The sequence below is a fragment of the Camelus dromedarius genome, chromosome 2 (genome assembly GCF_036321535.1).
Source record: "Camelus dromedarius isolate mCamDro1 chromosome 2, mCamDro1.pat, whole genome shotgun sequence".
NCBI classification, from domain to species: domain Eukaryota; kingdom Metazoa; phylum Chordata; class Mammalia; order Artiodactyla; family Camelidae; genus Camelus; species Camelus dromedarius.
This window is the reverse complement of record NC_087437.1, coordinates 27,624,978-27,647,971: the sequence shown is the minus strand read 5'-3', so window position 1 is coordinate 27,647,971 and position 22,994 is coordinate 27,624,978. Positions and strand designations below refer to the sequence as shown.

Genomic DNA, 22,994 nt, shown 5'->3' with positions numbered 1-22,994 from the left:
AGCTGACTTCTGAAATTTTCATCCTCCAGATCAACTACTTTCTTCCTTCAGATAATATGTCACACTCACAAATGCTTAACTGATGTTTAAAAAAATTAGGAGGATACACATCCAGAAAGTCTAGAAAGTTTGTCGTACAATAGAAATTAAAGGTCTCTTGAGCCATATGTCCTGAGAAGGGAAAACTGGAGTTAACTGAATTGAAGTCTGATATTAGTCCCTTCCTTTCTTTAAAATAAGTGACTAGGAATGTTGCCAAAACTTACATGTGTATTCACAAAGATATGATAATGGTGGTGAGACTATTAGAGCTTCCATTCACCTTCAATCATTATTCCTTTTAGCTGAAGCTTTCAATATACCACATGATTCTGTGTAGAAGAAAATAAATTCAAGTAAACGTGTGGGGAGCTGTGTGAAAAGGAACAAGGAAATTTGCAGCCTCTTCTCATTATTAGTAACTATACCTGACATGGAGTAATTTTTCTTTACATCAAGAAAATTAGAGACCACTTTAATTAGATTTGTATAGTAAGTCTTTGTTCTACAACAGCTTATAGTTCACAGCATGACTGGAAATCAGGCCTTTATCCAACAAACTCAGCAGCCTCGGGGTATAGTGGCTGTGAAGCAGTTTAACTATATAAACTAGTCCTCTGCTTTCAAGCAAAACATTCAAGGATGACAAATACCTGGATCATCAGAGACAGAATTCTTTTTTTTTGCTAAATGCCTCAATGCCCAGGACTCCTAACTTTTGGAATTTGTCTTGTATCTAACCTAAATTTCTATCCTCTAACAGGTAAAGCCAAGCTAGATGACATAAAAACTGCCTTTAAATGCATGTGCTCAATCAAAACATTCACTAATGTCAAAATGACCACATTTCAGAACAATAAAACGTTAAAACTAAAATGGCCTAAGAGCTAATCCGATGGCTTAATTACCTCTCCAACCTCCTGCCTCAACTTGGTTTCACAAGGACCACAGGCAGGGTCCTACCATTTCAGGGCACGGCCTTCTCCATTCAGAGTAATCCCGTTTGAAGCAAATACATATTTTCAGATAAGCAGACTACCTTTAGTAGACTGGATAAAATAAATAAACCAATTAAACCACTTGCAGGTGAAAATTCTAGGCTATGTAGCATTAGTTCACTTTTCTAGGTCATCTCAATCTCAGACAATAACTAAATCAAAGCTAGTCCTATTCTTAACAGTAGCACATACAGTTACAAACTACATGTGGTGGTGGTGTTGACCGAGAGGTCAAAGTGCACAGCCTGCTCTACTTCTACTTGTATAATAACATATTTAGACAACCTCAGACAGCTCTCAAAGATTTTAGTCACTTGCACAGTCACATTTCTAAATGGTAATTGGCAGTCAACCTCCAATGAGATAATTCTATCACAGAAGGTTCACAGAGAGTTGTGAGTTAAAATCAGAGGCTGCAGAAAGTTAATTTAGATCAATTTCATTTACCTCTCAAATCTGGAGTTACAGCCCTTTAGAGATTTGGACATATAAATTCTCCATAAAGTAGCATGACTCAAGTATCCTGATTTAGTGTTCTTTTAGCACGGCATATTAATTTGTTAAAAATAGTCTTTTTTTTTTTATGAGCCTTATTTCATACAAAGATCTTAGAAACACTTCGTAAACATCCTTTAAAGTTTACAATCTGGTGTAAAGGCAAGTAAGGCTCCTATTTTATTAAAGGAAGAGTAGCCATTCACCTCTCGCTCCTGGGCCTCAGGGTGGCGGTGGGGGCTGTGGGAGGGGTTGCAGAGACAGCGAGATTGGGTGGATTTTTATACGTAGTGGTCACAAGTGCAGGCTCTGGGATCAGACAGCAGGGCCTGGAATAGGGTCTCTAACTTCACTGCTCTGCTCCTCAGTTTCTGTCATCCGGAGAAGGGAAGTAAGATGAACATCTGCTTCAGAGACTAGTTGAAATCATAAAATGAGTTAACTCATGGCAATATAAGAAACCAGATGTTGGCTATTACTACTCTGAAGTGTATGACGGCATAAAAGCTTTTTTAGGAACTATTTTGTGTATCTCCCAACCAACAAATACATTAATTTTCCAAGAGTATTTCATCAGACTGACACCTCTAGATGACTAACAGATGGGAATCATCATGTAACTAAAATTTCCAACTGAAATCAGCTTAATTCATAGCTTGATTTCAAATTCGAAAAACCCACAAAATCCTCAGGCAGTGTAGATCAGCAGTCTCCACACCGCAGTGTGCAGGAGCACCACTTGGAAGGCCCATTAATACACAGATGAGGGGTGCACCCCAGAGTTTCTGATCCACTGGTGCTACACTGGTGCCCAAGAAAGGGCACTGCTCGTGACTTCCTAAGTGAAGCTGAGCTGCTGTTCCGTACTTTAAAAACCACTGCTGAAGTATTTCTACAATAAGTTAGGTATGTATATCTAACGTAGACACAGACGCACCAAAAACTCAGAAGAAACAAATAACCAAAACATATGTTCACAGCAAAGGCACCTACCCAAGCAGATCTACTGGTAACAGAAGGACATCACACTTTAAAACATTGTGCAAGTATGTACACGTCCGTGAGTGCCCACAACAATATTTATATAAAGGTAACAGTGATACAAGAATCCCTCCATTTAAAGATACATTTCCCCCAAAACAAAAGCGATGTCAAAAAAATAATAATAATTTGTTTATATTTAAATTCTATTAAGAAAAGCAAGAAAGACACAATATAATAAGCCTGGCCATGGCTACAACTGTTTTTCTTTTCTAATGTAATTTTAGAATCTTAAAATTTATAATAGGAGGAAATTGTGTGGCCTAGAAAGAGCTGATCAAACACAGATTTAAAATAATGACATTATTAACTAGGAAAAAAAACAAAGAGCAAGAGACTTAACATCCTTAACAAACACACATTTCAAGTTAATGCAATTACTTGTTCAAAGGTAATATATCACCCAATGTTGAGCACAATGTGCTTTCAGGTAAATAACCATCTAAGAAAGCAAGTTTGCAACCTTCTCCAGGAAGCAGATGTCGACAAAGGCTTGGTCTAAACTTGGAATTATCATTTGCATGGGAAATAACCCAAAGAACTCACTAAGTATGAACTCTATGGCAGGTTTCAGTAAAAAGCCGCAAGATTTTAAACTGCTTTTTAAAAGATGACTTCTCACCCACCCTGCCCCACACTTCCCAGGGAAATAAAAGCAGAAGTCCTAAAAGCGGCCAGACGGAAATAGAGTGTCTGCATAGCTTTGAGTCCACGGCTCTTGAAGGTAACTTCTGATTGTGAAGTCCTCTTCCTCTCTCCCTCCATTTCTCTCTAGAACACTCAAGACCTTACTGATGAAAACTCAGCAGATTCTCTGTCATAAAGAATCTTAACAACTAAACTAAGATATTAAAAGGAAAATACCAGATGCCACTCTGCAGGCTGTGTTAACTACCATTTACTGGACACATTCAAATCCTTCAGAATCAACAGAGTAACCAGGTAACTTTATATCTAGAAGTATTTGACAAGTATATGTATTTGCACTATGATGTGTGTGTATATTTTTTTCAAGTTTTCTTAAAGTTGGAAATCTTTAATAACAATGTCAGTGCAAGCACTTATTTGGAATAAAAATGAAAATACAAGCGGCATTAATGGTGTCAAAGATAACACTTAACTTCTTCATCAAAAAAAAATTTGTGCAGAACATGGAAATAAAATTCAAATAGTTTTTACTTCTTTCACCTTGAGTGTAAATGAGATTTAAATACAGGCAGAGGGAGCTGAAGTTCTCAGTATCAAGAATACTTGTTAAATAAGTTACAGCCTATGCAAAATGAGCGTTCCCAAAGTAGAATTTCCAAAACTATCACAGAGTGTACAAGGGCAAATAACAGTAGCAAGGAAGGTTAAATCAGGGAGCTTGCGTCAAATACTGGGGGGTCTGTTTAGATGTCTTTTTCAAAGTTAAACAGATGAGCAGGTATTGAATATTGAAGCCATACTGTGACATGAATCTAACTTGTTTTACCTTCAATAATTAAAGGATGGAAAAAAGAATTCCACTGACATTTTGGAGAATTTAATGCTATTTCTGTACTATTTAAATCCTTTACATGGAAGCATTTTTTAAGTTTACATATTTGTATTTTTAACATTACTGTGTCTTTCTTTAGAAATAATATTTTATGTAGAATCAATTCCATTGGTCCGATGAAATAAAATTTTACAATTTTTCATTTTAAATTTCAAAACTTAGATGCTAGATAATGTGTTCAAGTCAAGTGTTAGTTTTCTTTATAGCTGCTTATTGTGGTATAACAACCTATGGAACTAGACAAGGACATGATTTTAGTGTTTTTAGTCACCATTAAACACTCTAAAAACCTAGAAAGTATGCCTGGGCTGTTTTGAGGAATGCCATCTGTGACTACATGCTGAATCCATTTCCTTATTTTTTATTTTTTTACCATTTAAAAATTTGCACTAAATGATATTCAAGAAAATGCGTGTAAAACCTTCAAATACACTGAGCAGAGGTGGAAATGAGTTATACATGGGTTAAAATATTTGGAGCTAACGAATATTCTCTGTGAGGCCAATTTTCGTATGGATTGATGAGTAATACAGGAATATAATTCCTCCCAATTACAAAGGAAAAAAATTTGTTTTTTATTTAACAATAAATTTCTCATGAGTGATTTTATACAAATTTCTTTTCACTTGTTATTTTAAAATTCTAATAGGCAATTATCAGTCGCTTCTCCTTAGTACCCTTGGAAGGTACCAGAGTAAATGAAGTCCAGGAGTAAGGATGGTGTCGGAAAAGTGACTATCAATAGAACCAAAAAAGTTAAAGGCATGGAAATGAAGCTGGAGAAGACTAAACCATAGTCCAAATATTTCTCTTCTAGTTTTTCTGCGTGTGCACTTTTGCCTAAGGTCGGAAATGTCCCTTTTGAGGCAAACATTCAAAAACTAAGAAATGCAAGGATCCATAACTTCATATAACGTACTTCAGATTATTTTACTTTGCTACAGATAGAATATTTGCCACAATGAAATATTTTCAGATTTAATTTTCTGTGTTCTTACTGACTGCCACAGTGAGGATCAGACACCTCAATTTTTAGAAAAGGCTGTCCTAAAATATTACACACAGAGATGAGTGAAATCAACTATGTGGGACTGAAAATAACCATCTCCCCCCCTCCTTCTGTAGGCAGCAAAGAAGAAACACGAGCCATGGACAACCTCACCTCTGTGGCTGGGAATGGCAGCGTGTGCACCAGGGATTACAAAATCACCCAGGTCCTCTTCCCACTCCTCTATACTGTCCTGTTTTTTGTTGGTCTCATCATAAACAGTCTGGCAATGAGGATTTTCTTTCAAATCCACAGTAAATCCAACTTTATTATTTTCCTTAAAAACACAGTCATTTCTGACCTTCTCATGATTCTGACTTTTCCATTCAAAATCCTCAGCGATACCAACCTGGGAACAGGACCGCTGAGAGCCTTTGTGTGCCAAGTGACCTCTGTCATCTTTTACTTCACGATGTACATCAGTATTTCATTCCTAGGATTGATAACTATCGATCGCTACCAGAAGACCACCCAGCCATTTAAAACATCCAACCCCAACAATCTACTGGGGGCAAAGATTCTCTCTGTCGTCATCTGGGCATTCATGTTCTTACTCTCCTTGCCTAACATGATTCTGACCAACAGGAGGCCGAGTGACAAGAATGTGAAGAAATGCTCTTTCCTGAAATCAGAGTTTGGTCTGGTATGGCATGAGATAGTCAATTACATCTGTCAAGTCATTTTCTGGATTAACTTTCTGATTGTCGTTGTATGCTATACGCTCATTACAAAAGAACTGTACAAGTCATACGTAAGGACAAGGGGCGTAGGCAAAGTCCCCAAGAAAAAGGTGAACATCAAAGTTTTCATTATCATTGCTGTATTTTTTATTTGCTTTGTTCCTTTCCATTTTGCCCGAATTCCCTACACCCTGAGTCAAACTCGGGATGTCTTTGACTGCTCTGCTGAAAATACACTGTTCTATGTGAAAGAGAGCACTCTTTGGTTAACGTCCCTGAACGCATGCCTGGATCCGTTCATCTACTTTTTCCTTTGTAAATCTTTCAAAAATTCCCTGATGGGTATGCTCAAATGCCCCAATTCTGCATCATCTCCATCCCACAAAAATAGGAAAAAGGGACAGGATGGTGGAGAGCCAAGCGAAGAGACTCCAATGTAAATCAACTGAGGTAATACTTCAATCTGTTACTATTAACACTGACTATGGATTAGCTGAGTTAGTAACAGTAACTCTTGAAACAAATCATAGAAGACTACAGAAACAATTTTCACTTACTGGTCCAGTATTTGAAAGCAATCTTAAAGTGTAGGAAGATAACCTAACATGTAGTCGTATAGCAAACCAAACTGCATCCAATCACTATACCATGTGCAAAACTACACAGGAGTCATGACCTGTAGAGCTTTGGTACAATGGGTAACCATACAACAATATCTACTGTAATTCTTTAAATACATTACTGATCACAATGCCATTATCAACTTATAATCAACTGAGAAAGAATGATAAATCGGATAAAAATCTTCTAAGTATATTATACGTATACATACTTATACATGTGTATATATATACCCCAGACCCCTAACCAATGCTGACCTATGGTGATACTCATAAAAATTTAAGTGGGACACTCAGAGAGCAGTAACTACTAACTTGTAATTATAAGCAAAAACCTAAGGGATTTAAACTAATTGAAATGGCAGTTGATTAGACTAATTTTTTTTTTCATTAAGAAGATAGAGGCTTAAAAACTTCCTTTCCAAAAAAAGAGCACAAATAGCAAAGTTATTAAAAGTTATTTTATGACACCCTAATACCAAAAACTTGTATTTCCTTAACACTAGAGAAAACCAGTTTACTAATATTTTGACAACTTTAGTAAATACAATGCCATTATTAACACCTATCTTTATTAACTAGCTTCTAGAAACTACCTGTGACTTAGGTTAATGAACATTTCCCCTAAGAGAAAAACAAATTAAATATGATTATGCAGTTGTATAGCATAACTATTAACAGGAAAGTGATAAAAATGTTTGAAATTATCTGTTTGTCATTTGTGCGTATAACAAAAGATTTACATTAAACTCTAAAAATACCCTTCGTTGGAATTTTTCTTTAAAGATATGAGATACCGTGACTCACCTCCTATATACTCCTCAGACCCATTTAAGAAAGAACAGTTGCCGACACCATCCTTTTTATTACAAGCTACTGGGCAGTCTCCTTTGAAGGTGACATCTTACATCAATTAGTTCATATGTAAGTGAAAAAATATGTCAAACTTACAATGTAGCCTGACTTCACACAAGCCCTATTATTTTTAATGTAAACAAAATATATAACACACTTGGAAGTTGGCATCATTCATTTCAATTACTTTTGATCCTCAGAGGTCACTGCCAAACACAAGGCATAGATACCAACATCGAAACATAATGTGAGAAGACATAAAAAGGGATTTTTACCCAAGCCCTCCACAAGTTGTGCTGAGTTAAATTTCAGTACAAAGTTGAACTCAGTTAACTCTCCAAAGGGTATCTATTCTTGAGCGGCCACATTTCCTTCTCGGGTGAGCACTGGACATTGGTGGTGATGCACACAGAGACAGGCATCAAAAAAGATGCATGTTCTACTGACCGCTGGGACAAAAGCAACAGCCATTTCTGCCACATAGAGTAAGGCAGTTCACTCTAATGCCATATGAGTAAGTGTGCACATTCTGTAAGAATTCCAGGATACGTGAGCTAAAAGAGAAACTAAGGATCAACTCACCTGACCTGCCAATTTTGCACAGGGGAAAAACGAAGGGCAGACAGCCCCCCAACCCAGCCACGTTGGGGGCAGGGACTGGAGTAAGACCAGGCACATGTCAGGACCACATGAGGTGTCAGGAGACCGCCTGCAGAGTGGGCAAAGGCTCCTGCATAATCTGTCATGTTAGATTAAACTTATTCACTGAGATAACAACTTCCACAAGAGAAAGAAAAAAATCAGAAAAGCTAATGGTAATACATACTTTTGTTGAAAAAGTTTGTAAAAAGTTCAGAATTATCTATTTTTATATATAATATGAAAAATTTACATTAAACTCTAAATCACACTCTGTTGGGAAGTTTTTATTTAAAGACATGAGACAGTGTATACTCCTATATCAAACATCAAAGTGAACCCTTAAGACAGATTGAGAGATCAGTATTTATGGAACACTCATTATACACAGCTCATGTCACTATCTCTAGCTTTAGGAATTTTAATATACACAATACAGCCCACATTTCACAGTAACTTCAGAGAGAGAGAGAAAAGAGAAACTAAACTTGGTAGACTCAGGTTCAGAAGATGAGATAAACAAAATGTAATCTTGTCCACAGCCTTAGAGGCAAACAAGTCCTAAGGATGCTGGTTATTGCCAGTCTAGAGCAGCTGTACCAAACTCTAACCTGCAAGCCAAATCAAGCCCATCACCTGTTTTGTACAGCCTGTGACCTAAGAATGAATGGCTCTTATATTTTCAAATGTTTGTGGGAGAAAAATCAGAAGAATAAAATTTCACGTTGTACTAAAGTGATATGAAATTCAAGTTTCAGTGTCCATAAGGTTTTATTAGCACACAGCCACACCCACTCAGGTTTTATCTATGGCCGGTTTCTCGCCACAACAACAGAGTTGAGTAGCTGTGACGGAGATGCATGGCCACAAACCCTAAACATTTACTACCTGGCTCTTTAGAAAATTGACAGCCAATGGACTAGAACTCTAAAAACAGAGAGAAAAGCCCCACAGAGGAAACGAACTCTTTGTTCAAGAATCTTGGTGCTTCAGAAGCTTTGCACTGAAAACACCTGCAGATTCCTGCGGCTGACCCAGGTGATCACTGTTGGCTAGTGATGCCCAAAGTGGAACTGCAATGATGCTGGCAAGAACAAAAGATCTGCAAATACACTTAGAAGCCACTAAGTAAAGAGGAACAGCCTGACTTCTTTTAAAAAATGAGGAAAGGGCAAGAAAAATCAATTTCCAGGAGAAATACAAACAGAACAAAAATATGAAAAGATACACAGCCTCACTAATAAACAAATTTATATTTACATGGCATGGCTTTTTTCATCTATAAGGTTAGAACTGATCTAAAAGAATTTTAGTAATAGTGTTGGATAATCCCAGTCAGTGAGATTATAAATTGGTACAATCTTTCTGCAAAGCTTTTTGAAAATATCATTCAACAGTTCAATGCATAGATTTTTACCCAGTAATCCCACTTCTAGAAAACTTCATATGAACATATGTTGGGGCAAGTACACAAAGGTGTATGGAGAAGTATTTGCTCTATAGTATGTTTTTAATAGCATGAAACTGGGGAGAAAACATTCACTGCCCATCAGTAACAGCTGAACTAAATAAACTACGGTAACTTTACATAGTACAACCTTTCTAAAAATAGCAAATCTTGATGTATTAACATAGAATGAAACAAAGATCCAATATGCCAATAAATGTAAATATACATGTATTTGCCCACATTGGTATGCATGTAAGGGGGATTAACTCTCACTTTCTACTATATATGTCTATATTTGAATTCTTTAAACATGTTTTCTTTTTATAATAAAATTATGAAACTGGACATTAACATAAATGTTTCAGATAATAGTGTGAATTTCTTGTTTCCAGTAATATGAAGAGATTTTCCAATACAGAATTTATTTATATGCATAGGTCACTACAGTTAATGTTAAATTGCATAACTTATTTTGTATTATTGCCACTTTTATAATCCACTGTGGGATTTTAAACACTTTCATATAATCTGAGAAAGTACCAGGGTACCCTTTAATAGGAAGTAAAAGGCTCTTCTATGAGTAAAGGAGTTCCCATTTTGACTTTCATTCCAAATGAAAGCAAATACTTCCTCATCTTTTCAGCTATTACTTACACAGTACTGGTTACTACAGCAACAGGAACTTTATACTATTAACTCTGATCCAAAGGAAAATCCCGAAGAAGACTACGGATGCCAAAAGTCATTTATTCTCATTTGGCAGGCTTTTAATTTTTATGACTCTTCATTATATATTTCTCTACTGATCATACTACTATGAACCAATTTATGTTTTTAACCTGGGACCTCACTTTGACCCAAAGAGTTTCACAAGTCCATGAAACTTTAAGGTTGAGTGTACCTCCTCACTCATCAATTAGTAATACCCAGCTCAAAAACTCCAAAATTTGGTAAACAGTTCCACATTCATCCTGTCTCTGGCTTGTGGCAAACAGATGAGAGAGAGGCTGGTTCTGAGCATGGGCTCTGGAACCAGAATGTATGGGTCTGCAGGGGGCTTTGGCTGCAGGACTTCGGGCAAACTGCCTAACCACTGTACTTCCATTTTCTCATCTGTAAAGTGGAGGGTTGTTGTAAGAATTAAATACAAATCACATTACCACTTAGAACAGTATAGCTAATGTGATTTTATTGGTTTTAACTATATTCCCCTTGAGTTTGATAGGATTTTAAATGTTTAGTTTAGGAGCTTGCCAAATCGGAATAATTTCTAGGACCTTTCACTGTATCTTCTTTGATTCTCTCCTGTCTTTCATGAGCTATCCACACAGATGTACACAAAGGTGTACACTTTTAATTTCATCTAACAAGAAGCTAACCCATACCATTTGACAGACATTATTCAAAGCACTGGGTAAACATTCACTCATTTTGTCCCCTTAACAACCCTATAAAGCAAATACTACTACTTATTTTCATTGTTAAGAGGGGACGGTAGTTTCATTGGGAGCTTAAATAACCTGACCAAGGTCACAGGAAAAGTACAGCTGGAATGAGGACTTGAACGCAGGCACTCTGGCTCCTGAGGCAGTGTCCCTAGCCCATCAGAGCCCCTAAGATATGCCATCAAGGGTGAAAGACCTTCAACGGTGGGTGCCGGCACCGCTCTGAACCAAAGGAAAGTTGGCTAACACGTATAAAGCACGGGGGTGTGAAGAGGTGAGTGATCTGCTGGATACCGACTATGGTCAAACATGCTAAAACCTATCCCGTGTAAAAGAAGATACTGCTGTAACTCTAGAAATGGTACCATGAACCAGTTCCTCTTTTGAGGTTTCCCACACTTTGGCATTTTGAAATTTGACCAAAATGTGATTTCCAGTTTTCATGTTATGAAACTGTCTTGTATAGCATTTCCCTTGTTTAAACTGAAACTATCCTGAATTTTCATCTACATAATAGATTCGGAGCTGTCAGGAAATTTATACTTAATGGAATAGGTCCAATCCCTTTACTTAATCTTTGTTGTTTGCTTGTTTTTACTCTCTACTAGAGCAAATAAAGAGATATATTATGTTCTAAATTATGTTCCATTAACATTGATAAAATCCAGAATCTGTATTCCAAGAATTGACTTACTCGAGTCAAACACCAGTTTTTCAAACTGTGCCACCATTGGGTAGTTTCAACCAAAATTATTAAGCAGCCTATTGCCTCCTTTTAAAAAATGTCCAAGGGGATACGGAATTTTAAAATTCTCAGAATTCCAAGCTAAGTCATCCAAAATTCTCTATCAAGTCAATCTCACAGTCTGGTCCAAAGTTGTGGTAAAACTTGCACGCGAGAAATCTGAAATGAAACTCACCATCAAGAACCCCACATTCCCTCATAAGATCTCCTGATTTCCTCTTTTCCTATACCTGTCTGGTGATGAAGCATTTCTTCATAGACAACAACTTTCTCTATACAAAAGTGGCAATTTACATCCTTTCAAAGATGTTATAGAAGTGGACCCAAGGCTGACGGCGGAAACCCCTGAAGTCTTCAGCACTTTGCATATAATCACAAATACAGAAGAGATTTCCAAAAATAGTTTTCTAATAAGTGAAACAGAATATCTCCATTTAAATCTGCAATTCACTGACCATAGCAGTGAGTGGCAAACAGTTTTCCGTGCTTTATAGGGAGCCAGCGCCTTCCAGGCACTTTCAGCCTCTCGACAATGCTATGAGATATATACTATCATTAAGCCCACTACACAGGGAGGAAACTGAAGCACAGAGCTACACAATCATATGTCTTATTATCGAGTACCCAAAAAGGGGGTGAATCTAGAATTCTAACCCCCAAAACCTGGGTCTAACAGCTCTCAACTCTTAGAAAATACAACATTTTATCTCTCAGAGATTGAAAGACCAAAAGACTACGATAAATGTCTACAGAAACAATCCACCCACCCCCTAACAAACACAAATTTCTGGAAAAAGCAGTCTATAAGGATGCAGGGTGATAATTCTGTCTGATTTTAGAGTTAACTCTTATTCTCCTATAATTTGAGGCTATTTTCTTTATATTTCTCCTTCCTATTATTATATACAAGAGGTACTAAAAATTTCATTGAACTTGTATACAAAGAAGATAAACTACACAAAAGTTATTATATGAGAAAATATAAAAATAACTGCACTGATTTAGTCAAGCCATAATAGATTAACAGGACATAAATTTGAAATATAAGATTTCTTATTAGAAAATCCCCCAAAGGTTTGCATATGAAGATGTTCTAATGGGTCACACTGTACACGTGAAAATGAGGAAGGAAACTTGGTATAAGAAAGCAGAACGATATTTGCCTCACACAATCTTCATGAGCTGAACTAATGACCACCTCGATCTGAAGACACTGAGCTGAGTACCCTCCCCAACAAAGGTGAATTTCAATTGTTATTATGAGTGGCTTGCTTCTAAATGATGGAATATGTTCAAGGGGGAAAAATGCTTTAAGGTTAGCATTCTAAAAACCAGATTATGAGCACAGGAAATTATATAACGTATAGCAATCTGACATGAATAATTGCCTCTTAAACAGGTTTTGTTTTACTGCCATGTTAAAACTAACACTTGTGAATGGGGTAGAACCTGTTATTTGGATTTCATAAGGCTATGAAAGTAATGGTACTGCTACAAGTGCCAAAAACATTCTATGTGCTTTAAAAATTCTAGCCAGAAACATGTGCCTTCTCAACTGATTTAATGTGATGAATAAATGTAACATGTTAACATGCTGCAAACCTGAAGTCTATTTTTAACAAGTAGCATTTTGAAATCATGAGATGCTTCTTGTTTGCCTTTGTGTTTGTGTTTATTTGTAACAGCTGACACTGGAAACCATGAATGCCACAGTGATGAAGGGCTTCAACGGGTCTGAGCAGTGCCCCAGGGACATGCGGATAGGACAGCTGGTGCTCCCCGCCATCTACACCGTCGTTTTCTTCCTCGGCATCCTGCTGAACACTCTGGCCCTGTGGGTGTTCATTCAGATCCCCAGCTCCTCCACCTTCATTGTCTACCTCAAAAATACTTTGGTGGCCGACTTGATAATGACACTCACACTTCCGTTTAAAATCCTCTCTGACTCACGCCTCGGACCCTGGCAACTCAGAGCGTTTGTGTGCCGTTTCTCTGCTGTCATCTTTTATGAGACCATGTACGTGGGCATCATACTGCTGGGACTCATAGCCTTTGACAGGTTCCTCAAGATCATCAGACCTTTTGGAAAATTTTTTGTACAAAAACCTGCTTTTGCAAAAGTGGTCTCAACCCTCGTCTGGCTCTTTTTGTTCCTCAACTCCCTGCCAAATATGATCTTAAGCAACAAGGAAGCAACACCATCCTCTGTGAAAAAGTGTGCCTCCTTAAAGGGGCCTCTGGGGCTGAAATGGCACGAAGTGGTGAATTATATATGCCAGTTCATTTTCTGGACTGTTTTTGTCCTAATGCTTCTGTTTTACACGGTGATTGCAAAAAAAGTATACAGTTCTTATAGAAAGTCCAAAAGTAAGGACAGCAAAAACAACAGAAGGCTGGAAGGTAAAGTATTTGTTGTCGTGGCTGTCTTCTTTGTGTGTTTTGCTCCATTCCATTTTGCCAGAGTCCCATATACTCGCAGTCAAACCAACAGTAAGACTGACTGTAAATTGCAAAATCAACTGTTTCTAGCTAAAGAAACAACTCTCCTTTTGGCAGCAACTAATATCTGCATGGATCCCTTAATATATATATTCCTATGTAAAAAATTCACGGACAGACTACCATGTATCAGATGGAGAAAGACCACAGCAACAACCCAAGAAAATCATACGAGTCAGTCAGATAATATAACCCTAGGCTGACAACTTTATCACAGTTAACGACTATTTATTGACAAGACTTCAAAAGACAATTTACCCGGAAATCAAATTTAAGCAATCAAAGAAAAAAAGATCAGAACAAATGCTTTCTAACATTTTATTATCCTAGTGTACAGAAAGGACTGTGCCAATTTTAATTCCACATAGATCTATTCATAAGCAGAATGAAGTATCAGTAAGAGAATGCAACAGAAACCAAACGGCCACTAGGGGTCAGCTTTTTGAGAGCATTCATTAACATTTTGGAAAAGATTTATTAGGGGGAAATTTATATTCCTAAAGACATCCACTCTAAAATACCTTTTCACATTCTTTTGCACACATAATTCAAAGAACACTACTGCTTTTCTATTCCACTTGCTGATTTAAAAAAAAACATAAAACAAAACCCTACCTTGAAAGTCCTTTGGTGAAAACTGAAGCTAGAGGCTGAAAAGGATGCTGGATGTGAAGCATCCGGGGAGTGGGTCAGACAGGCCTCCGACACCCAGGAGAAGTTTCTCCCTGCAGTTACAAAGAGGCTCCTCCACAGTGTGCTTGTCCACAGGAGGCACAAGCACCATGATTAAGCCATATAAAATATCGTCCTGTAATACTTCACTTACATGCTAAGTGTGTACATTTCAAGGGCAAGAATACTGTTATTATTTTTGGAATTGTTCCTCTGCTTGGCAAATACTCAAATGGTGGTAGACTATTCCAGTTACTCAGTGAACCCTTCCTGGCCCAGAACCTCTATGCCCCTTCCTCACATCTCTGGTTGAAAATAACCACTTCTCCCGCTGTGTGGGTATGTGTCAGGGCCCTCAATGCAGATTTCTCTTTGCTCGTTAGCTCTATCCTTGACTGTGTCCCCTAGAGACAGTTCGGATTCTTTAAGAAAGACATGTTTCAGCAGGGAGGGTTAGAGCTCAGAGGTAAAGTGCACACTTAGCATGCACTACATCCTGGGTTCTATCCCCAGCACCTCCCTTAAAAATAAATAAATAAAGGAACAAACAAACCTAACTGCCTTCCCCCCAAAAATAAGAAATAAAAGACATGTTTTGAAGACAGAAAATATGTCCTGTTTTCTTGGTATCTCCCACAATAGACACAGAATTACAAATATTTTAAACAGAACAGGTCATCAATATGCCACTCTTGGTACACACAAGACGCACAATCACTAACACCCATACTGGGGAATTTTTAAAGGATGACGACCTACTTGCATTTACTTACCTCCCTACTTTTTCTGAATCCCTTTGTGGTTCAAAAAAACTGAAGTATGGTTATCTGGAATTGTGGACAGCTGATTTGTATCTTCTAGATAAAATGTACAAAGGAGACGTCATGCTCTGCAGGTGTGCCACTAGCTCCAACACAACCTTCAGAATGTGAAGCCCAGGTCTCCTCCACGGCCTCAAGGGCCCTGGAACTTGCCTACCTTTCTGGCCTTTCCTCCTAACTGTTCTTCCATCCCTAGAACTTTACACTCTTGTGCAAGTTTATAACTGTCAGAACACACCATGCTCCTTTTCCCCCTGTGTCACTGCACTTGTAAAATTCCCTCTGACTCACTAACTCGTATCCATGGAAACTGAGGTTGCTGTCACTTAGTCCGTGAGATCTCATCCAGGTAACCTCCCACCACCACCACAAACCCAGTCACTCCTTCCCTGATCTGTATGTTGTCACGCCTCAGTTATTACTGTCACACCTCAATTACTGTACTTATCACATTGCTTTGTGATTATTGGCTCACACATGTCTCCACTCTTAATAACCTATGTGTACTTTTGAGGGCAGAGATTGTCTCTTATTGTGCCATCAATAAATACGTGGTAAAATATACCTAACTGGTTTTATTTTTGCATAGCAGAGAGGCAAAGGGGAAGCCAATTCTCACTGACGTTTTTCTCATTAAAAGGCAAAATGGATTTCTTGAAAGCTGAAGATCTTTTCAGTTAGTTTCCTATAACAGGGACCTGGGAAGTGGGGGTAGTTCATGGATTCACTGCCCAATGACTGGGAAGGAAGCAGGATTACCAAGCAGCACATGTACAGCTTGGGGGCTAATGTCTATCATCATTTCAGTTTTAAAGTTATTGATGAAATGCTTCAGCTATGTGCTGTTGGTTTGGGTTATATAAAATTTGTAACTATAGCATATTACAATCACCAAAACTCTTTTAGAAAGTACTCTGATGTCTGAGTTTCATTTGCTGAAAGAATTAAGTCATGATAACTACTAGAGATGTTACTAAAATCCACATTACTTTTACCGAGTACGCTGTACAGCCACAAGCAGACTCTAATAATGTATATCATAAGTAACTGCATCTAAGTCACCCTTGGAGCTATGCTTGGTGATATAACCTATGTATTTCACCTCTAATAATATTTTCAGTATACGCTGAATGGATATAGAGAACAAATATGATTTTTAGAAAGATCTTTCAGGATAAAATTTCAATAGCAAACCTGCCCTCCATAAATACAAAGATTCTGTTCCATTACACATGTTTAGTCAAAAGCAGAGTACCTGATGTGTAGAATAAAATAATCTACCGAGTACTAGAGAAGAAGCATAGTCCAGCCATCCTCAGATCACATTTACAAAATGAAAAGCAGCTATTTGAGAACTTCCCAAACCAGCAATCACAAATACTAAATTCAGGAATACTTACAGAATGGGATGCTATACCATAGCCATTAATGATACAAAGAAGAGAGGAAAAAGGAAAAAAAAAATAGTAGCTTTGGTAAAGTTTGTAAACTCAGAGCACAAGGGCTTTTATCAAAAGCTAAAGTGTAATTATTTTTACTGGATAAGGTCTTCTGAATATCCCTGGGGCAGGGGAAGTGGGAAAGGTATTGGCATTGCCCCAGACAGAAGTATTCTTCAGAAACCAAGAAAAATTACTGTAAAGGGGGAAGAAAGAGGCAGAGAGGAAGTGTGAATTCCCAACTTACAGAAGTTAGATGGCTGATAATGCGTAATCACATCAGAATATAAAAGGAGTATTCAATAAATTACTTAATCTATCCCATACCCATTTAAAAGTAGCTCCTTTCAGAACTTTTCTTAAGTCTTGTTTCTAAAAATGTATGATCACCCAGGGTAAACTGTATTCCTCCAGCAAGTCAGTAGACCAAAGTTCACAGGGCTCCTAACAAAACAAAACCTCCAAAGGGGGTGGGCCCACCCCCAGCTGTGTCTAACAGCCATGGGAAGGCATGTTGTCAAGACCGAGGCCCTGCAGAGCAAAGTGCGGAATTTGCAAATCAAGTGCTCAGAAACACAGTTCAACATTTTAAATTTTATATGGAAACCAAATGTAGGAAATACAAACACAGGACACACGTGTTAAATCAGTAACTCCCAAACTTTAGTGAGTACCAGAGCCAGCTGGAAGGATTCTTAAGACAAAGATGGCGAGGCCCACCCCCAGAGTTCCTGGCTCAGAAGGTCTGGGGTGTGGAGATGCCAATGCTATGGATTTGGGCTACACGTTAAGAACCACTGTGCTGAAAGTTCCTTGAGGTTCCTACCTGCAGAAAGACTAATTCACAACGCTCCTGGACATGAATGCCCAAGAGTAGGGTCTGTCACCAGGAGACAAACTAAACTGATACTAAGAGGGCAGGCCGGATGTAAGGTGACAGCAGCGGCGAGGACTACAGCTACGTGGAAAGTTCAGGTCCAACCTAAGGGGGCACCAATGACTCGGTGCCAACTGGTGGCACAGGAGGGAGTTTGGGCCCAGGGTTGCCGGCTAGTGGTCACAACAGTGGTAAAACCAGCATTAGCAGCAACAAAGGCAGAGCACACTGCTTACTACTTACTATGTACCTGGCAAGTATGCCCAGAGCTTTAAGCATACCATTCCATTTAACAATCCCAGAGGGCTGATCAAGGCTGCTGTGATTTCCATTTTAGAGAGAAAGAAATTGAGAAACAGAGAAGGTCAGCAACTTGCATAGAGTCACACAGCTTATAAACAGTGAGGCCAGGACTCTAATTCAGACTCTGGCTTCTGAGCTCATATGCTCAGCCACTGTATTTGCAACTGTGGATCTTCTAATGTTCTCAAGGGAAATCTAAATCCAGTCTCCTCTGCCATACTTCCTGTTATTTTCAAAACTTCCGCAGCCACCCCCACACTCCCTAACCCCACAAAAACAATACATTCATGTGTGGGCCAGGGTAGCCCACACACTGCCAGCTAATTATCCTTGACCTAGAAGCTAGCAAGCACCTCCCAGGACCGTCCACTCATTTACTGAATGCTCACTATGTGCCATGCACCGTGCTACGTACACACCTTGCAAAGATTATCACCTTTCTATTTCTCACAGCAACCCTGGGAGATAAGACACTACAGGGCTCCCTGTTGAAAACAGTAATCAAAAAATAAGAAAAAAATAAAAGAAACTGAGCCACAACGTGAACAGATACCTTGCCTCTGGTGCACACAACGCCCCCAGAAAGCAGAGGCAGAGTGGGGACAGACACCCTGGCAGGCGCCCTCAAGACCACCAGCATCTCTGCTCTGCCGCCCCTCTGATGGGCGAGACAAGTGGAATCCCTCAAGGGGTGACATCACGCCCCCGCTGGGAGAATGGTAAGGCGGGGGCTCCCGAAGAGGGCGGGAGAGGTCTCAGCACAAGGGTTTCCACAACCTCAGAGGCGTGAACGTCTCAACCATGGACCCTGAGAGCCCTTTGGGGTCCCTCCGGCTTGTAGACAACTAACATCCCAAAGAGTGGTTGCCTGGTCAATTCAGTCAGTCACTCCTTCAGCGTGTGCCTGTGCAGTCCCCTCCCCCACCCCCGCCCAAAGCTGCATGCAGGCCATCACAGATCCAAACATGGGACATGGAATGAGAGATGTCATTAACTCAATGAAGGGGCTCAGAGGGAAAGGCAGCTGATGCCAAGTGGAGAAACTGAGGAAGGGCTACAGGAGATGGGAGTGTGAGCCAGACCCTGAAGGAGAAAACAGAGCCTCGAAAGGGAATCATGCAGCACTGTGAGCAGCTTCGAGGAAGGCTGGGGTCGGGGTGGGCACTGAGGCCCAGAGCGGGAAGGGCCGCAGAGGGAGGGCCCAGTGATGCAGCCTGTGACTTGGAGGATCAGTCGGGGAAGGGAGTGCAGGCTCCCAGAGCTCTGCAGGGTTGGTGGGGTGTTAGGTCTCTCTGTGAGCTCCTGAAGGCTTCTGAGATCTCTAGGCTGTGCTTTAAGAAAATCAGTTGGCCCACAATAGGATGATTCTGGATTAACAGAGCCACTGAGGCCAGGAGATGAATTAAAGAAGTCTTCCATCTCTGCAGGCAAGAGCCAAGAGGGGAAAATCTGAGAAGGACCTTAGAGACATTCTCAGAGAGAGAGACAGAGGTTTTGAGTCCAAGACTATTGGAGAGTAGGGGATTACATGCAAAATGTATGCAATTAATATGTAAAACATGTATCAGGTGCAAAATCCCCTCCCCACCCCCTCCGATTGAGATTCACTGCTTTGAAGAACATCAGCTTGGGTGACATGCTGGATCACGATGGGCATGTAAAATCTGATGTACCAGTAAGAAAGCAGGTTCTAGGAGTCTAGCTAGTAGGGGTAAAATATGGATCCAGGGCTCTCAAGACAGGGCTAGATCAGAAGCCGAGGGACTCATCTTTCTTAAGACCAGGAGAGAATAAGGAATGAGCCAAGCACCTCAGCGGCTATGCTGCACAAGCCTCACGGACAGACCAGACACAGAAAAGATGCCTGGGATTGGGGGGAGGGATTGGTGAACTAAAAGGGGCAACAAGAGGTTCCTTAGAAACGAAGGAACAAGAGAGATCCAAGGAGGAAGTGACGGTCAACAGAATCATACACTTCGGGAAGGTCAAATGTGATGCATCTACGACTATGAGGTCAGTGGTAACTTTAAGGTGGAGGTGGGGTAGAGCCCCAGTTCGTAATGGGAAGTGAGGGACGACAGCTACCCCCTACCTCGCCATGAGGGACAAATTAGTTTACGAGAGTTTCGAGGAAGAAATAAGAACAGCTCTTATATGATTGGCTTTTTCCAAGGGTTCCTTCCTACGCTTCCTGTGCAGAGCAGAGGGAAGATACTCCACGTGGAACAGTCAACTCAGCAGGGGTGTGTGCATCAAACAGGGGTCAACCATACCACCAAGAAAACCAGCTTCAGTGGGAAAATGGGCGTGCCAACATTTCAGACATCCACGTTACCCAGGTTCCTGAGGCCCAGCCCCCCACCGCTTCTCCTATAAAGTACTTATAGGGGCGAGAAAGGTGGGAGGAGGGGAGATAGGGACACTGAGCGGCAGAGATGCGAGCTGAGGACCTCGGGAGGAGTGATCAAAGAGAAAGAAAAAAGTAACAATACAAAAGAGAAAGGAAACAGAATTGAAGACCTTTAGAATGTAGGTAAACCAATTTTTAAAAAACTAAAAACAAAAAAACAAAACAAAAAAAAACCCTCAACACCTTACTCAGCATGTGAATTTTTGCCACTTTTGCATTAACACTCAAGTTGACAAATACAACGTCTAAGGCATAGTTACAGAAGGTCCACCTTCGTCAGCTTGAATATTAGATGCCTGTGTGTGAGCTTACTCAGTGGTATTCACCTTAAGCAATTTCATTTAATGCATAGCTGCATACTTTTACAATTTCAAAATATTAGCTTTATGCATTAAATGTATACCAAATGTACCTATATTACTCTATGCTTTTCATCCTTTTTATTCTATTTAACTCCATAACTGAAATTTCCTGCAACTAAGAACACCTGAACTTGTGAACAAAGCATTAACTTCAATGCAGTGACCCTGCAGAGGCCACCCCTCTTCTTGTCCCACATGCCCCGGACTCGGGTTTTCACACTGTCCCACAATTTCAGATAGTCTGGAATAAGACAGTCCTAATGTTCTCCTTTTCAGAAGAGAAAACTGTCAAGGAAGAACATAAAGTATTTCCAGCAATCACCACTTTATCACTAAAGGAAAACCAGGAGCTTTCTAAGGGCAACCAGAATACTATGACCTTACCTTGACTTCCTAGTTGAGGAGTGTTTTCAATTTTTAATCATTCCAACTTCACATTCAGAAGAACACCCCCATTCATATTCATTCACTTACCAATCTCTCTGTCCTTTGACTCCCCTCTGCTACCGTTCACTAAGTACCAACCAAGTTCCAAACACTGCAGGAATGATCCTGTACATTACCTCATTTAAACTTGACAGTCTTACAAGGAAATCATTCTTCAGAAGAAGAAATGGAAGCCCAGATACCATAATGACTTGACCAAACTAAGAAAGCTCCTAAGTGGAAAGGCGGAAATCCACATGGGAATCTGTATGACCCCAGTTACTGGGCTCGACGCCGCCTCTCACAAGATTTCCACAGTGAGGAGATGGCTCAAGGAGCTGAGCACAGAAGAGAGTATTAATATGACGGCAGGAGTCTATGCAGGCGTGTCTCCAGACTCAGTCTCCAAGCCACCCTTCCCCTTTAATCAACTGTTGCATGTGAGGCTCTCATACCAGAAAAGGGTTAACTGCTTTATTTTAAAGCAGACCTAATAGATACAAATCATTTCAAATGGCAAATTAAACACAGTAATTCAAGCAGAGCGACCTAAAGATACCAATCTCAGCAAGGAAACATGAAAGGGTTTGTAATAATTACACACAACACAAATTCTCAGCTACTGGATGGTGAGCCACAATTAGAGTGGCTTTTGTGTATGGAGACGGAGCAGGAGGATCTGGTGAAGATTTTACTGCAGCCCTTGTTGTATGCTCTGGCCACATGCGAAAGACGTGGACGTTCCAGACAGAGCAACTTGAGCTATGTTTCCACCAGATCCCTGCTCGTCTTTGTTTTGTAATAGTGAGTCCGTGTACTGGGAGGGACTAGGAGGCCCTTTAGATGTGCATTCTCCTTTAAGAAGAAATGGATACATCTGAGATTATAGTGAGATTACAGAGAAAACTGAGACTACAACACAAATTCTCTGTCCACCAACACTGGAGGAGGAGACGCTGAGTCCAGATCCATGCCAGTGCAGAGAAGCCAACAGAGGGAGGAAAGGAGAAGCAGTCAGACACAAGGGAGAAGTGACTAGAAGACCAGGGCGCTGGTAATACATCTGCCTACGTCTCACACTAAAAAGGTGGACAGTAGGAATAGGGTAAAGAGTTTATTCCAGGATTTAGGCAGCTTTATCAATACCATTACCTATTTTCATTCCTTCAGAGGAGTTAGAAACATTCTCCCCTTGAGTGCTTCTGTCTCTTTAAGAATAAGCTTGAAAGATTATAGAGCGTCCCATCTAAAATTCTGTAATTAAAACAGAATCCTTGTTTTACAGAACACTGAAGTGAGGAAAAGTTGAATGAGATGTCCAATGTCCCAATGAAAAGTGAGTTTGGATCTACCAAAGTTATGATCCATGAACCAGGTCTCTATCCAAGAGTAGAGAAATTCCTAATTGATTTCAAATTTCCAAACCTCAGTGTAGACTTCAGGCTAATGTGTCCAAACTACCTCAGAAACATTGAAAAGCATTTCCTTATAGGTGTCCTACAGGATGGACCAAGCAAATACAGAGCAAACCAATTTTCAAAAGCCAAGGAGATTAAAAGATAAAAAAAAAAAAGGGGGGGGGGTAGAAAG

At 39.7% G+C, this 22,994-nt stretch overlaps 3 protein-coding genes across 5 annotated transcripts in view; 2 read left to right on the top strand and 1 right to left on the bottom strand.

The window, feature by feature from the left end:
• P2RY12 (purinergic receptor P2Y12) overlaps nucleotides 1–8,190 on the top strand; it is a 45,238-nt gene extending 37,048 nt beyond the window's left edge. For all 3 annotated transcript variants that reach the window (XM_010986787.3, XM_064492015.1, XM_064492008.1), the window contains exons 2-3: nucleotides 3,349–3,515; nucleotides 5,239–8,190. In XM_010986787.3, coding sequence (XP_010985089.2) covers nucleotides 5,262–6,281 — 1,020 coding nt within the window. In that variant the 5' untranslated portion in view covers nucleotides 3,349–3,515; nucleotides 5,239–5,261 and the 3' untranslated portion in view covers nucleotides 6,282–8,190. The remainder of the gene's footprint in view (nucleotides 1–3,348; nucleotides 3,516–5,238) is intronic.
• MED12L (mediator complex subunit 12L) overlaps nucleotides 1–22,994 on the bottom strand; it is a 294,791-nt gene that overhangs the window by 78,489 nt on the left and 193,308 nt on the right. The window lies entirely within an intron of this gene.
• On the top strand, nucleotides 12,706–16,151 carry P2RY13 (purinergic receptor P2Y13). The gene is made up of 2 exons (XM_031449348.2): nucleotides 12,706–12,835; nucleotides 13,281–16,151. Exon 2 carries the CDS (start codon nucleotides 13,296–13,298, stop codon nucleotides 14,295–14,297), a length of 1,002 nt encoding a protein of 333 aa, XP_031305208.1. The 5' UTR covers nucleotides 12,706–12,835; nucleotides 13,281–13,295; the 3' UTR covers nucleotides 14,298–16,151.

What these genes read in the sequence shown, in the direction of transcription:
- P2RY13 (XM_031449348.2), top strand. Translation starts at nt 13,296, where the DNA reads ATGAATGCCACAGTGATGAAGGGCTTCAACGGGTCTGAGCAGTGCCCC.